This window comes from Bombina bombina, chromosome 9 (assembly GCF_027579735.1).
Source record: "Bombina bombina isolate aBomBom1 chromosome 9, aBomBom1.pri, whole genome shotgun sequence".
Lineage (NCBI taxonomy): Eukaryota > Metazoa > Chordata > Amphibia > Anura > Bombinatoridae > Bombina > Bombina bombina.
Window position 1 is genome coordinate 12,465,477 of NC_069507.1, and position 17,464 is coordinate 12,482,940.

The 17,464-nt window shown below is 41.0% G+C and overlaps 1 protein-coding gene across 1 annotated transcript in view; it reads left to right on the forward strand.

Moving 5' to 3' along the window:
- The window catches only part of TLL2 (tolloid like 2), a 610,754-nt gene that overhangs the window by 519,239 nt on the left and 74,051 nt on the right, over positions 1 to 17,464 (forward strand). The window contains exon 16 of the mRNA XM_053691878.1: positions 2,468 to 2,593. Within this exon, the coding sequence (XP_053547853.1) occupies positions 2,468 to 2,593 (126 nt within the window). The remainder of the gene's footprint in view (positions 1 to 2,467; positions 2,594 to 17,464) is intronic.

Below are 17,464 nucleotides of genomic sequence, written 5' to 3' on the forward strand. Positions count from 1 at the left end.
GGGTTAAGTGTAAGATACACAGCGTGACTGTTACCTGGGGTTAGGTGTAAGATACACAGCGTGACTGTTACCTGGGGTTAGGTGTAAGATACACAGTGTGACTGTTACCTGGGGTTAGGTGTAAGATACACAGCGTGACAGTTACCTGGGGTTAAGTGTAAGATACACAGCGTGACTGTTACCTGGGGTTAGGTATAAGATACACAGTGTGACAGTTACCTGGGGTTAAGTATAAGATACACAGCGTGACTGTTACCTGGGGTTAAGTATAAGATACACAGCGTGACTGTTACCTGGGGTTAAGTGTAAGATACACAGTGTGACTGTTACCTGGGGTTAGGTATAAGATACACAGTGTGACTGTTACCTGGGGTTAGGTATAAGATACACAGTGTGACTGTTACCTGGGGTTAAGTGTAAGATACACAGTGTGACTGTTACCTGGGGTTAAGTGCAAGATACACAGCGTGACAGTTACCTGGGGTTAAGTGTAAGATACACAGCGTGACTGTTACCTGGGGTTAGGTGTAAGATACACAGCGTGACTGTTACCTGGGGTTAGGTGTAAGATACACAATGTGACTGTTACCTGGGGTTAGGTGTAAGATACACAGCGTGACTGTTACCTGGGGTTAGGTGTAAGATACACAGTGTGACTGTTACCTGGGGTTAAGTGTAAGATACACAGTGTGACTGTTACCTGGGGTTAAGTGTAAGATACACAGCGTGACTGTTACCTGGGGTTAAGTGTAAGATACACAGTGTGACTGTTACCTGGGGTTAGGTGTAAGATACACAGTGTGACTGTTACCTTGGGTAAGGTGTAAGATACACAGTGTGACTGTTACCTGGGGTTAGGTGTAAGATACACAGTGTGACTGTTACCTGGGGTTAGGTGTAAGATACACAGTGTGACTGTTACCTGGGGTTAGGTGTAAGATACACAGCGTGACTGTTACCTGGGGTTAGGTGTAAGATACATAGTGTGACTGTTACCTGGGGTTAGGTGTAAGATACACAGTGTGACTGTTACCTGGGGTTAGGTGTAAGATACACAGCGTGACTGTTACCTGGGGTTAGGTGTAAGATACACATAGCTTGACTGTTACCTGGGGTTAGGTGTAAGATACACATAGCTTGACTGTTACCTGGGGTTAGGTGTAAGATACACAGTGTGACTGTTACCTGGGGTTAGGTAACGGGCACACCGCACAGTGTGACTGTTACCTGGGGTTAGGTGTAAGATACACAGCGTGACTGTTACCTGGGGTTAGGTGTAAGATACACATAGCTTGACTGTTACCTGGGGTTAGGTGTAAGATACACATAGCTTGACTGTTACCTGGGGTTAGGTGTAAGATACATAGTGTGACTGTTACCTGGGGTTAGGTGTAAGATACACAGTGTGACTGTTACCTGGGGTTAGGTGTAAGATACACAGCGTGACTGTTACCTGGGGTTAGGTGTAAGATACACATAGCTTGACTGTTACCTGGGGTTAGGTATAAGATACACATAGCTTGACTGTTACCTGGGGTTAGGTGTAAGATACACAGCGTGACTGTTACCTGGGGTTAGGTGTAAGATACACAGTGTGACTGTTACCTGGGGTTAAGTGTAAGATACACAGTGTGACTGTTACCTGGGGTTAAGTGTAAGATACACAGCGTGACTGTTACCTGGGGTTAAGTGTAAGATACACAGTGTGACTGTTACCTGGGGTTAGGTGTAAGATACACAGTGTGACTGTTACCTTGGGTAAGGTGTAAGATACACAGTGTGACTGTTACCTGGGGTTAGGTGTAAGATACACAGTGTGACTGTTACCTGGGGTTAGGTGTAAGATACACAGTGTGACTGTTACCTGGGGTTAGGTGTAAGATACACAGCGTGACTGTTACCTGGGGTTAGGTGTAAGATACATAGTGTGACTGTTACCTGGGGTTAGGTGTAAGATACACAGTGTGACTGTTACCTGGGGTTAGGTGTAAGATACACAGCGTGACTGTTACCTGGGGTTAGGTGTAAGATACACAGCGTGACTGTTACCTGGGGTTAGGTGTAAGATACACATAGCTTGACTGTTACCTGGGGTTAGGTGTAAGATACACATAGCTTGACTGTTACCTGGGGTTAGGTGTAAGATACACAGTGTGACTGTTACCTGGGGTTAGGTAACGGGCACACCGCACACCTTATCCCTAACCCCAGGTAACAGTCACTCTGTGGGGATAGATGCACAGCATGACTGTAACCTGGAGATAGGTGCGTGGCGTGACTGTTACCTGGGGATAGGTGCGTGGCATGACTGTTACCTGTGGATAGGTGTGCGGCGTGACGGTTATCTGCAGATAAGTTGTGGGCATGAGGTTTCTTTGCAAGTGTAAGTTGCTGCTGTTGAATAAAACTATTAAAATACGTGCGCACACTGTATACAATGTAACTTTTTTTCTTATTGTTCTCACAGATAAGGATGAATGTTCCAAGGACCATGCGGGGTGCCAGCATGAGTGTATCAATACGTTTGGCAGCTACGTGTGTCAGTGCCACAATGGCTTTACTCTGCATGAGAACGGACATGATTGTAAAGAAGGTATGATCTTCAGTATGAGATAAGGTTCCTGAATTAATCCAAAAATACTGTATAAAGCAGAATATTTGTCTCAACAAACTGATTGCAGCACACAAAATAATTTATTACCTATACCATAAGCAGATAAGTGTCAGTGTGCGTGTCACTTGTGTGTGTGTGTGTCACTTGTATGCGTGTCAGTGTGTCACTTGTGTGTCTGTGTGTGTCACTTGTATGCGTGTCAGTGTGTCACTTGTGTGTGTCACAATGTATGCTTGTCTATGCCACTGTATTTGTGTGTCAGTGTGTGTGTCACTTGTTATCGGTTATTTGTAGAGCGCCAACAGATTCCGCAGCACTATAAACAAAGGGGAGTACAACAAAACAATTAAAGGGATCAAATGGGTAGAGGGCCCTGCCAAGAGTTGCACTGTTGTAATCCACTCTTAAGAAGGTGATCTACAAACAGCTGGACTCTTAGGCTTATATGCAAAGGGGGTTCAGGGGATAGCAATGGAGGAGTGGAACTGGTATAAAGTAAGATTAGCATAGGTTGTATGCATCCTTGAACAGTAGAGTCTTTAGGGAGCGCTTGAAGCTTTCAAAACTAGGGGAGAGTCTTGTGGAGCGAGGCAGAGAGTTCCACAAGATGGGAGCCAGTCTGGAGAAGTCCTGTAAACGGGAGTGCGATGAGGTAACCAGAGAGGAGGAGAGTAGGAGGTCATGAGCAGAGCGAAGGGGACAAGAGGGAGAGTATCTGGAGACGAGGTCTGAGATATAGGGGGGAGCAGTGCAGTTGAGGGCTTTGTATGTCAAAGTGAGAATTTTGTGTTTGATCCTAGAGGCAAGAGGAAGCCAATGAAGGGATTGGCAGAGAGGAGCAGAAGATGAAGAGCGACGTCTAAGGAAGATGAGTTTGGCAGAGGCATTAATTATGGATTGTAAGGGAGCTAGGCGGCAGGTGGGGAGACCAGAGAGGACAGAGTTGCAGTAATCAAGGCGGGAAAGAATGAGAGAGTGGATTAAAATCTTAGTTGTGTCTTGTGTAAGGAAGTGTCTAATTTTGGAGATGTTTTTAAGGTGGAAGCGCCAGGCTTTAGCCAAGGACTGAATGTAAGGAGTGAAGGAAAGATCTGAGTCAAATGTGACCCCGAGACATCGGGCATGCGGGGTAGGGGTAATGATGGAGTTGTCGACAGTTATAGAGATATTGGGGGTGGAGATTTTGGAAGAAGGGGGGAAAATGTGGAGCTCAGTTTTGGAGAGATTTAGCTTGAGGTAGTGGGAGGACATCCAGGAAGAGATGTGAGAAAGACAGTTAGTGACACGGGTTAGCAAGGAAGGAGATAGGTCTGGTGCAGAGAAGTAGATTTGGATGTCATCGGCATACAAATGATATTGGAAACCGTGGGACTTAATTAGGGAGCCTAGTGATGACGTATAGATTGAGAAGAGAAGGGGACCGAGGACAGAGCCTTGCGGTACTCCGACAGAAAGTGGTGACGGGGCAGAGGAGGCCCCAGAAAAGGCTACACTGAAGGTACGGTTTGATAGGTAGGAAGAGAGCCACGAAAGGGCTGTGTCACAGATGCCGAAGGATTGGAGGGTTTGGAGCAAATGAGGGTGGTCGACAGTTTCAAAGGCTGCGGACAGATCAAGGAGGATAAGCAGAGAGAAGTGGCCTTTTGATTTCTTTCATGTAATTGGCAAGAGTCCATGAGCTAGTGACATATGGGATATACAATCCTACCAGGAGGGGCAAAGTTTTCCAAACCTCAAAATGCCTATAAATACACCCCTCACCACACCCACAATTCAGTTTTACAAACTTTGCCTCCTATTGAGGTGGTGAAGTAAGTTTGTGCTAAGATTTCTACGTTGATATGCACTTCTCAGCATTGTTGAAGCCCGATTCCTCTCAGAGTACAGCGAATGTCAGAGGGACGTGAAGGGAGTATCACTTATTTGAATACAATGATTTCCCTAACGGGGGTCTATTTCATAGGTTCTCTGTTATCGGTCGTAGAGATTCATCTCCTACCTCCCTTTTCAGATCGACGATATACTCTCAATTTACCATTACCTCTACTAATAACTGTTTTAGTACTGGTTTGGCTATCTGCTATGTGTGGATGGGTGTCTTTGGGTAAGTATGTTTCTTTCATGTAATTAGCAAGAGTCCATGAGCTAGTGACGTATGGGATATACATTCCTACCAGGAGGGGCAAAGTTTCCCAAACCTTAAAATGCCTATAAATACACCCCTCACCACACCCACAATTCAGTTTTACAAACTTTGCCTCCGATGGAGGTGGTGAAGTAAGTTTGTGCTAGATTCTACGTTGATATGCGCTCCGCAGCAAGTTGGAGCCCGGTTTTCCTCTCAGCGTGCAGTGAATGTCAGAGGGATGTGAGGAGAGTATTGCCTATTTGAATGCAGTGATCTCCTTCTACGGGGTCTATTTCATAGGTTCTCTGTTATCGGTCGTAGAGATTCATCTCTTACCTCCCTTTTCAGATCGACGATATACTCTTATATGTACCATTACCTCTGCTGATTCTCGTTTCAGTACTGGTTTTGCTTTCTACAAACATGTAGATGAGTGTCCTGGGGTAAGTAAATCTTATTTTCTGTGACACTCTAAGCTATGGTTGGGCACTTTATTTATAAAGTTCTAAATATATGTATTCAAACATTTATTTGCCTTGACTCAGAATGTTCAACATTCCTTATTTTTCAGACAGTCAGTTTCATATTTGGGATAAATGCATTTGTTTCAATCATTTTTTCTTACCTTAAAAAATTTGACTTTTTCCCTGTGGGCTGTTAGGCTCGCGGGGGCAGAAAATGCTTTATTTTATTGCGTCATTCTTGGCGCAAACTTTTTTGGCGCAAATTTTTTTTTCTGTTTCCGGCGTCATACGTGTCGCCGGAAGTTGCGTCATTTTTTGACGTTTTTTTGCATCAAAAATGTCGGCGTTCCGGATGTGGCGTCATTTTTGGCGCCAAAAGCATTTAGGCGCCAAATAATGTGGGCGTCTTTTTTGGCGCTAAAAAATATGGGCGTCATTTTTGTCTCCACATTATTTAAGTCTCATTATTTATTGCTTCTGGTTGCTAGAAGCTTGTTCACTGGCATTTTTTTCCCATTCCTGAAACTGTCATTTAAGGAATTTGATCAATTTTGCTTTATATGTTGTTTTTTTCTTTTACATATTGCAAGATGTTCCACGTTGCAACTGAGTCAGAAGATACTTCAGGAAAATCACTGCACAGTGCTGGAGCTACCAAGCTAAGTGTATCTGCTATAAACTTTTGGTATCTGTTTCTCCAGCTGATTGTTTGTATTGCATGTCATGACAAACTTATTAATGCAGATAAAATTTCCTTTAGTACTGTTACATTACCTGTTGCTGTTCCGTCAACATCTAATTTTCAGAGTGTTCCTGTTAACATAAGAGATTTTATTTTTTAAATCCATTAAGAAGGCTATGTCTGTTATTTCTCCTTCTAGTATACATAAAAGTCTTTTAAAACTTCTCTTTTTTCAGATGAATTTTTAAATGAACATCATCATTCTGATACTGATAATGGTTCTTCTGGTTCAGAGGTTTCTGTCTCAGAGGTTGATGCTGATAAATCTTTGTATTTGTTCAAGATGGAATTTATTCGTTCTTTACTTAAAGAAGTGTTATTTGCATTAGAAATAGAGGATTCTGGTCCTCTTGATACTAAATGTAAACGTTTAAATAAGGTTTTTAAATCTCCTGTAGTTATTCCAGAAGTGTTTTATCTCCCTGATGCTATTTCTGAAGTAATTTCCAGGGAATGGAATAATTTGGGTAATTTATTTACTCCTTCTAGACGTTTAAGCAAATTATATCCTGTGCCATCTGACAGATTAGAGTTTTTTTGGGACAAAAATCCCTAAGGTTATGGGGCTGTCTCTACTCCTGCTAATGTACTACTATTCCTACGACAGATAGTACTTCATTTAAGGATCCTTTAGATAGGAAAATTGAATCCTTTCTAAGAAAAGCTTACTTATGTTCAGGTAATCTTCTTAGACCTGCTATATTTTTAGCGGATGTTGCTGCAGCTTCAACTTTTTGGTTAGAAGCTTTAGCGCAACAAGTAACAGATCATAATTTTATAGCATTATTATTATTCTATAACATGCTATTAATTTTATTGGTGATACCATCTTTTGATATCATTAGAGTTGATGTCAGGTATATGTCTCTAGCTATTTTAGCTAGAAAAGCTTTATGGATTAAACTTGGAATGCTGACATGTCTTCTAAGTCAACTTTGCTTTCCCTTTCTTTCCAGGGTAAATAATCATTTTCGTTCCTTTCCTCACAACAAGGAACAAAAGCCTGATCCTTCATCCTCAGGAGCGGTATCAGTTGGAAACTATTTCCAGTTTGGAATATATCCAAGCCTTATAGAAACCTATAGCCAGCTCCTAAGTACCTATGAAGGTGCGGCCCTTATTCCAGCTCAGCTGGTATGGGGCAGATTACGTTTTCTTCAAAGAAATTTGGATCAATTCCGTTCTTAATCTCTGGTTTCAGAAACATTGTTTCAGAAAGGTACAGAATCGGCTTCAAGTTAAGGCCTCCTGCTAAGAGATTCTTTTCTTTCCCGTGTCCCAGTTAACACAGCAAAGGCTCAGCATTTCTGAAATGTGTTTCAGATCTAGAGTTGGCTGGAGTATTTATGCCAGTTCCAGTTCTGGAACAGGGGCTGGGGTTTTATTTTATCTCTTCATTGTACCAAAGAAGGTCAATTCCTTCAGACCAGTTCCGGATCTATCATTATTGAATCGTTATGTTAGGATACCAACATTCAAGATGGTTACTGTAGGACTATCCTGCCTTTTGTTTAGCAAGGGCATTATATGTCTACAATAGATTTACAGGATGTGTATCTGCATATTCCGATTCATCCAGATCACTTTTAGTGTCTGAGATTCTCTTTTTAGACAAGCATTACCAGTTTTGTGGCTCTACCGTTTGGCCTAGCCTCAGTTCCAAGAATTTTTTTCAAAGGTTCTCGGTGCCCTTCTTTCTGTAATCAGAGAATAGGGTTTTGGTATTTCCTTATTTGGACGATATCTTGGTACTTGCTCAGTCTTCTCATTTTCGAAGAATCTCATATGAATCGACTTGTGTTGTTTCTTCAAGTTCATGGTTGGAGGATCAATTTACCAATCAGTTCATTGATTCCTCAGACAAGGGTAACCTTTTTAGGTTTCTAGATAAATTCAGTGTCTATGACTCTGTCCTTGTCAGACAAGAGAAGTTTAACATTGATATCAGCTTGTCAAAACCTTCAGTCACAATCATTCCCTTTGGTAGCCTTATGCATGGAAATGTTGGGTCTTAGGACTGCCGCATCAGATGCGATCTCCTTTGCTCGTTTTCACATGCAACCTCTTCAGCTCTGTATGCTGAACCAATGGTGCAGGGATTACTCAAAGATATCTCAATTAATATCTTTAAACCGATTTTACGACACTCTCTGACATGGTGGACAGATCACCATTGTTTAGTTCAGGGGGCTTCTTTGTTCTTCCGACCTGGACTATAATCTCAACAGATGCAAGTCTTACAGGTTGGGGAGCTGTGTGGGGGTATCTGACGGCACAAGGGGTTTGGGAATCTCAGGAGGTGAGATTTCCGATCAATATTTTGGAACTCTGTGCAATTTTCAGAGCTCTTCAGTCTTGGCCTCTTCTGAAGAGAGAGTTGTTCATTTGTTTTCAGATAGACAATGTCACAACTGTGGCATACATCAATCATCAAGGAGGGACTCACAGTCCTCTGGCTATGAAAGAAGTATCTCGAATTTTGGTTTGGGCGGAATCCAGCTCCTGTCTAATCTCTGCGGTTCATATCCCAGGTATGGACAATTGGAAAGCGGATTATCTCAGTCGCCAAACGTTGCATCCGGGCGAATGGTCTCTTCACCCAGAGGTATTTCTTCAGATTGTTCAAATGTGGGAACTTCCAGAAATAGATCTGATGGCTTCTCATCTAAACAAGAAACTTCCCAGGTATCTGTCCAGATCCCGGGATCCTCAGGCGGAGGCAGTGGATGCATTATCACTTCCTTGGAAGTATCATCCTGCCTATATCTTTCCGCCTCTAGTTCTTCTTCCAAGAGTAATCTCCAAGATTCTGAAGGAATGCTCGTTTGTTCTGCTGGTAGCTCCGGCATGGCCTCACAGGTTTTGGTATGCGGATCTTGTCCGGATGGCCTCTTGCCAACCGTGGACTCTTCCGTTAAGACCAGACCTTTTGTCTCAAGGTCCTTTTTTCCATCAGGATCTGAAATCCTTAAATTTAAAGGTATGCAGATTGAACGCTTGATTCTTGGTCAAAGAGGTTTCTCTGACTCTGTGATTAATACTATGTTACAGGCTCGTAAATCTGTATCCAGAGAGATATATTATAGAGTCTGGAAGACTTATATTTCTTGGTGTCTTTCTCATCATTTTTCTTGGCATTGTTTTAGAATACCGAGAATATTACAGTTTCTTCAGGATGGTTTAGATAAAGAGTTTGTCCGCAAGTTCCTTGAAAGGTCAAATCTCTGCTCTTTCTGTTCTTTTTCACAGAAAGATTGCTATTCTTCCTGATATTCATTGTTTTGTACAAGCTTTGGTTCGTATAAAGCCTGTCATTAAGTCAATTTCTCCTCCTTGGAGTTTGAATTTGGTTCTGGGGGCTCTTCAAGCTCCTCCATTTGAACCTATGCATTCATTGGATATTAAATTACTTTCTTGGAAAGTTTTGTTCCTTTTGGCCATCTCTTCTGCCAGAAGAGTTTCTGAATTATCTGCTCTTTCTTGTGAGTCTCCTTTTCTGATTTTTCATCAGGATAAGGCGGTGTTGCGAACTTCTTTTGAATTTTTACCTAAGTTGTGAATTCCAACAACATTAGTAGAGACATTGTGGTTCCTTCATTATGTCCTAATCCTAAGAATTCTAAGGAGAAATCGTTGCATTCTTTGGATGTTATTAGAGCTTTGAAATATTATGTTGAAGCTACTAAGTATTTCCGAAAGACTTCTAGTTTATTTGTTATCTTTTCCGGTTTTAGAAAGGCCAGAAAACTTCTGCCATTTCTTTGGCATCTTGGTTGAAATCTTTAATTCATCTTGCCTATGTTGAGTCGGGTAAGACTCCGCCTCATAGGATTACAGCTCATTCTACTAGGTCAGTTTCTACTTCCTGGGCGTTTAGGAATGAAGCTTCGGTTGATCAGATTTGCAAAGCGGCAACTTGGTCCTCTTTGCATACTTTTACCAAATTCTACCATTTTGTTGTATTTTCTTCTTCTGAAGCAGTTTTTGGTAGAAAAGTACTTCAGGCAGCGGTTTCAGTTTGAATCTTCTGCTTATGTTTTTCATTAAACTTTATTTTGGGTGTGGATTATTTTCAGCAGGAATTGGCTGTCTTTATTTTATCCCTCCCTCTCTAGTGACTCTTGTGTGGAAAGATCCACATCTTGGGTAGTCATTATCCCATACGTCACTAGCTCATGGACTCTTGCTAATTACATGAAAGAAAACATAATTTATGTAAGAACTTACCTGATAAATTCATTTCTTTCATATTAGCAAGAGTCCATGAGGCCCGCCCTTTTTTGTGGTGGTTATGATTTTTTTGTATAAAGCACAATTATTCCAATTCCTTATTTTATATGCTTTCGCACTTTTTTCTTATCACCCCACTTCTTGGCTATTCGTTAAACTGAATTGTGGGTGTGGTGAGGGGTGTATTTATAGGCATTTTAAGGTTTGGGAAACTTTGCCCCTCCTGGTAGGAATGTATATCCCATACGTCACTAGCTCATGGACTCTTGCTAATATGAAAGAAATGAATTTATCAGGTAAGTTCTTACATAAATTATGTTTTTTATTACTTAAGACACTCTCAGCTATGGTTTGGCACTTTATGCAATTATATAAAGTTCTAAATATATGTATTGTACTTATATTTGCCATGAGTCAGGTTCATGTATTTCCTTCTGCAGACTGTTAGTTTCATATTTGGGAATGTAAACACTTTAAGAAATTTATTTCTTACCTGGGGTTTAGTCTTTTTTTCAATTTGACTACTTTTTGCAATTGCGGGTGTTAGGCCCGCAGGTGCGTCAAATGCTAGACTTTATTGCTTCATTTTTGGCGCGAACTTTTTTTGGCGCAAAAAAATACGTGTATGACGCAACTTCGTCATTTCCGGCGTCATACGTGACGCCGAGACCTTTCACACGGCGGCGTCATTAGTGACGCAAGTGTGTCATTTCCGGTCATTTTTTTTCATTATTTCAATACCCCATTCATGTTTGCCTCCTGCTTTCTTTTCTATCAAGAGGCCTATGCTTTTGCATTTTTTCCCATTCCTGAAACTGTCATTTAAGGAAATAGATAATTTTGCTTTATATGTTGTTTTTTCTTTTACATTGAGCAAGATGTCCCAATCCGATCCTGTCTCTAAAGTTTCTGCTGGAACATTGCTGCCTGACATCGGTTCTACCAAAGCTAAGTGCATTTGTTGTAAAATTGTAGAAATTATTCCACCGAATGTCATTTGTAATAGTTGTCATGATAACATTTTACATGCAGATAGTGTTTCTATCAGTAATAGTACATTGCCAGTTGCAGTTCCTTCAACTTCTAATGTGCATGATATACCTGTAAATTTTAAAGAATTTGTTCTGAATCTATTATGAAGGCTTTGTCTGCATTTCCACCTTCTAATAAACGTAAAAGGTCTTTTAAAACTTCTCATTTAGCTGATGAAATTTCAAATGACCAACAACATAATAATTCATCCTCTTCTGCTGAGGATCTATCTGAAACAGAAGATCCTTTCTCAGATATTGACACTGACAAATCTACTTATTTATTTAAAATAGAGTATATGCGTTCTTTATTAAAAGAAGTGTTAATTACTTTGGATATTGAGGTAACCAGTCCTATTGACGTTCAGTCTAATAAATGTCTAAATGCTGTTTTTAAACCTCCTGTGGTTTCCCCAGGTGTTTTTCCCATTCCTGAGGCTATTTCTGATATGATTTCTAGGGAATGGAATAAGCCAGGTACTTCCTTTATTCCTTCTTCAAGGTTTAAGAGATTGTATCCTTTACCAGCAAAATCTATAGAGTTTTGGGAAAAGATCCCCAAAGTTGATGGGGCTATTTCTACTCTTGCTAAACGTACCACTATTCCTATGGAAGATAGCACTTCCTTTAAGGATCCTTTAGATAGGAAGCTTGAATCTTATCTAAGGAAGGCCTATTTATATTCAGGTCATCTTCTCAGACCTGCTATTTCTTTGGATGATGTTGCGGCTGCATCAACTTTCTGGTTGGAAAATTTAGCGCAACATGAATTGGATTCTGACATATCTAGCATTGTTCGCTTACTGCAACATGCTAATCATTTTATTTGTGATGCCATTTTTGATATTATCAAAATTGATGTTAGATACATGTCTTTAGCTGTATTAGCTAGAAGAGCTTTGTGGCTTAAATCTTGGAATGCTGATATGACATCTAGATCTAGATTACTATCTCTTTCTTTCCAAGGTAATAATTTATTTGGTTCTCAGTTGGATTCTATTGTTTCAACTATCACTGGAGGAAAAGGAGTTTTTTTGCCTCAGGATAAAAAATCTAAGGGTAAATCTAAGGCTTCTAACCGTTTTCGTTCCTTTCGTCAGAATAAGGAACAAAAACTCAATCCTCCTCCCAAGGAGTCTGCTTCCAGTTGGAAGTCTTCCTCAAATTGGAATAAATCCAAGCCATTTAGGAAACCAAAGTCTGCCCCTAAGTCCGCATGAAGGTGCGGCCCTCATTCCAGCTCAGCTGGTAGGGGGCAGATTAAGGTTTTTCAAGGATTTTTGGATAAAATCTGTCCAAAATCATTGGATTCAGAGCATTGTCTCTCAAGGGTATCGAATAGGATTCAAAGTAAGACCTCCTGTGCGAAGATTTTTTCTCTCACACATTCCTGTAAATCCAGTAAAAGCTCAGGCTTTTCTGAAGTGTGTTTCAGACCTGGAGTCTTCAGGGGTAATCATGCCAGTTCCTCCTCAGGAACAAGGTTTGGGGTTTTATTCAAACCTATTCATTGTACCAAAGAAAGAACATTTGTTCAGACCAGTTCTGGATCTGAAAATTTTGAATCGTTATGTAAGAATACCAACTTTCAAGATGGTGACTATAAGGACTATTCTGCCTTTTGTTCAGCAAGGACATTATATGTCCACAATAGACTTGCAGGATGCATACCTTCATATTCTGATTCATCCAGAACACTATCAGTTTCTGAGATTCTCTTTTCTAGACAAGCATTACCAATTTGTTGCTCTTCCATTTGGCCTAGCAACAGCTCCAAGAATCATTTCAAAGGTTCTGGGTGCCCTATTATCTGTAATCAGAGAACAGGGTATTGCGGTGTTTCCTTATTTGGACGATATCTTGGTACTAGCTCAGTCTTTACATACTGCAGAATCTCACACGAATCAACTAGTGTTGTTTCTTCGGAAACATGGTTGGAGGATCAATTTACCAAAAAGTTTCTTGATTCCTCAGACAAGGGTCACCTTTTTAGGCTTCCAGATAGATTCAGTGTCCATGACTCTGTCTCTAACAGACAAGAGACGTTTAAAATTGGTCGCAGCATGTCGGCTCCTTCAGTCTGTCATTCCCTTCAGTGGCTATGTGCATGGAAGTTTTAGGTCTCATGACTGCAGCATCGGACACAATCCCCTTTGCTCGTTTTCACATGAGACCTCTACAGCTTTGTATGCTGAATCAATGGTGCAGGGTTTATACAAAGATATCACAATTAATATCCTTGAATCCCAATGTACAACACTCTCTGACATGGTGGATAGATCACCATCGTTTGGTTCAAGGGGCTTCTTTTGTTCGCCCAACCTGGACTGTGATCACAACAGATGCAAGTCTTTCAGGTTGGGGAGCGGTTTGGGGGTCTCTGACAGCACAAGGGGTTTGGAAATCTCAAGAGGCGAGATTACCAATAAATATTTTAGAACTTTCTGCAATTCTCAGGGCTCTTCAGTTTTGGCCTCTGCTAAAGAGAGAACCGTTCATTTGTTTTCAGACAGACAATATCACAACTGTGGCTTATGTCAATCATCAGGGTGGGACTCACAGTCCCCAAGCTATGAAAGAAGTATCTCGGATACTTGCTTGGGCGGAATCCAGCTCCTGTCTAATCTCTGTGGTACATATCCCAGGTGTAGACAATTGGGAGGCGGATTATCTCAGCCGCCAGACTTTACATCCAGGGAAGTGGTCTCTCCATCCAGATGTATTTTCTCAGATTGTTCAGATGTGGGGGCTTCCAGAGATAGATCTCATGGCCTCTCATCTAAACAAGAAACTTCCCAGATACCTGTCCAGGTCCAGGGATGTTCAGGCGGAAGCAGTGGATGCGCTGACACTTCCTTGGTGTTATCAACCTGCTTACATCTTCCCGCCTCTAGTTCTCCTTCCGAGAGTGATTTCCAAAATCATCATGGAACAGTCTTTTGTGTTGCTGGTGGCTCCAGCATGGCCACACAGGTTTTGGTATGCGGATCTGGTTCGGATGTCCAGTTGCCCGCCTTGGCCACTTCCGTTACGGCCGGACCTACTATCTCAAGGTCCGTTTTTCCATCAGGATCTCAAATCATTAAATTTGAAGGTATGGAAATTGAACGCTTAGTTCTAAGTCATAGAGGTTTCTCTGATTCAGTAATTAATACTATGTTACAAGCTCGTAAATCTGTCTCTAGAAAGATTTATTATAGAGTTTGGAAGACTTACATTTCATGGTGTTCTTCTCATAAATTTTCCTGGCATTCTTTTAGAATTCCTAGAATTTTGCAGTTTCTTCAGGATGGTTTGGATAAGGGTCTGTAAGTTCCTTGAAAGGACAAATCTCCACTCTTTCTGTTTTATTTCACAGAAAGATTGCTATACTTCCTGATATACACTGTTTTGTACAGGCTTTATTTCTTATTAAGCCTGTCATTAAGTCAATTTCTCCTCCTTGGAGTCTTAATTTGGTTCTGATGGCTTTACAGGCTCCTTCATTTGAACCTATGCATTCTTTGGACATTAAACTACTTTCTTGGAAAGTGTTGTTCCTTTTGGCTATCTCTTCTGCTAGAAGAGTTTCTGAGCTATCTGCTCTTTCTTGTGAGTCTCCTTTTCTGATTTTTCATCAGGATAAGGCAGTTTTGCGGACTTCTTTTCAATTTTTACCTAAGGTTGTGAATTCTAACAACATTAGTAGAGAAATTGTTGTCCCTTCTTTATGTCCTAATCCTAAGAATTCTCTGGAGAGATCCTTACATTCTTTGGATGTGGTAAGAGCTTTGAAATATTATGTGGAAGCTACTAAAAATTTCAGGAAGACTTCTAGTCTATTTGTTTTATTTTCTGGTCCTAGGAAAGGTCAGAAAGCTTCTGCTATTTCCTTGGCTTCTTGATTGAAACTTTTGATTCATCAAGCTTATTTGGAGTCGGGTCAAACCCCGCCTCAGAGAATTACAGCTCATTCTACTAGATCAATCTCCACTTCATGGGCTTTTAAGAATGAAGCTTCAGTCGATGAGATTTGCAAAGCAGCCACTTGGTCCTCTTTGCATACATTTACTAAATTCTACCATTTTGATGTATTTGCTTCTTCGGAAGCAGTTTTTGGTAGAAAAGTTCTTCAGGCAGCTGTTTCAGTTTGATTCTTCTGCTTTTTGATTTAAGTTTTTTTCTTTCAAAAGTGAAAATAAACTTATTTTTGGGTTGTGGATTATTTTCTCAGCGGAATATAGCTGTTTTTGTTTTAGTCCCTCCCTCTCTAGTGACTCTTGAGTGTAAGACTCCACAACTTGGGTATTGATATCCCATATGTAACTAGCTCATGGACTCTTGCCAATTACATGAAAGAAAACATAATTTATGTAAGAACTTACCTGATATATTCATTTCTTTCATGTTGGCAAGAGTCCATGAGGCCCACCCTTTTTATGGTGGTTATGATTTTTTGTATAAAGCACAATTATTTCCAAATTTCCTTTGTTGATGCTTTCTACTCCTTTCTTTATCACCCCACTGCTTGGCTATTCGTTAAACTGAATTGTGGGTGTGGTGAGGGGTGTATTTATAGGCATTTTGAGGTTTGGGAAACTTTGCCCCTCCTGGTAGGATTGTATATCCCATATGTCACTAGCTCATGGACTCTTGCCAATATGAAAGAAATTAATTTATCAGGTAAGTTCTTACATAAATTATGTTTTTGCTAGTGGGTCGTTGGTGACCTTAACAATAGCTGTCTCTGTGGAGTGATAGGGACGAAATCCAGATTGCAGCGGGTCAAGAAGGGAGTTTAACATAAGGAAATGGGATAGGCGTACATATACTAGTTTTTCGAGAAACTTTGAAGCAAGAGGGAGGAGGGAAATAGGGCGGTAGTTGGATGGGGAGGTAGGATCAAGGGAAGGTTTTTTGAGGATAGGTGTGACCAGTGCATGTTTCATCGATGAGGGAAATGTACCAGTGCTGAGGGAGAGGTTGAAAATGTGTGTTAGTATAGGGGTAAGGGTAGCAGAGAGGGAGGGGAGTAGCTGTGAGGGAATAGGGTCAAGGGGACAGGTAGTGAGGTGAGAGCGCAGTATAAGTGCCGAAACTTCTTCCTCAGTAACCGGGGAGAATGAACTAAGTTTCAGGTTATGAGGGTTGTGGTTGATTGCGAGCGTTTGGGGGGGTGAGAGAATGGAATTATGTTGAGAGCTAATTTCATTTCTGATGGAGTCGATTTTGTTATTGAAGTGGCTGGCAAAGTCTTGAGCTGACAGAGAAGTTGTATTAGGAGGTGGGGGAGGGCGGAGAAGAGTATTGAAAGTGGAGAACAGACGTTTTGGGTTTGAAGAAAGATTAGAGATAAGAGTAGAGAAGTAGTGTTGCTTGTGGAGATTAAGGGCAGAATAGTAGGAGTTCAAGATGAATTTGTAATGAAGAAAATCAGCTGAACTCTGAGATTTTCTCCAATGCCGTTCAGCAGTACGGGAACATCTGTGTAGGTACCGTGTCAGAGGAGTATACCAGGGCTGGGGATGAGTGTGTGATTTTCGAGCAATGGTAAGAGGGGCGAGATTGTCAAGAACGGAGTGGCAGATAGATTGTTCAGGGCAGGAAAAGGAGGAGAAGGATGAGAGGAGGGGTTTAAGGGAATTAGCAAGTTGTTGCTGATCTAAAGACATAATGCTTCTGTGAAGTTTGGTGTGAGGAGTAGAAGGAGGAAGAGTTGTAGGAAGGGATGATATGTTGCAAGTAAGGAGATGGTGCTCAGAAAGAGGAAAAGGGGAGTTTGAGAAGTTTGAGAGAGTGCATCGATAGCTAAAGATCAGGTCAAGAGAGTGACCGTCTTTGTGACCGTCTTGTATGCATGTCAGTGTGTGTGTGTCACAATGTATTTATGTCTGTGCCATTATGTATGTGTGTTGGTTTATCTCACTGTGTATGTGTGTCCATGTGAGTTGTCATATACAGTGACACACATACACAGTGACACACACACCAACACATATACACAGTAACATATACACACTAACCTACATACAGTGGCATATGCACACATACAAGTAACGTACACTCCAACACATAAAGACACACACCAACACATATACACAATAACACACTGGCACATATAAACAATGTCACATTGAAAGTGACACACACATTGACACGTATACACAGTGACACACAGACCAGCACATATACACAATGAGACACACACTGACACAAATACATAGAATCACATACAGTGACATAAACAGTAACATAGTGCTAGTTTGTGTCACTGTG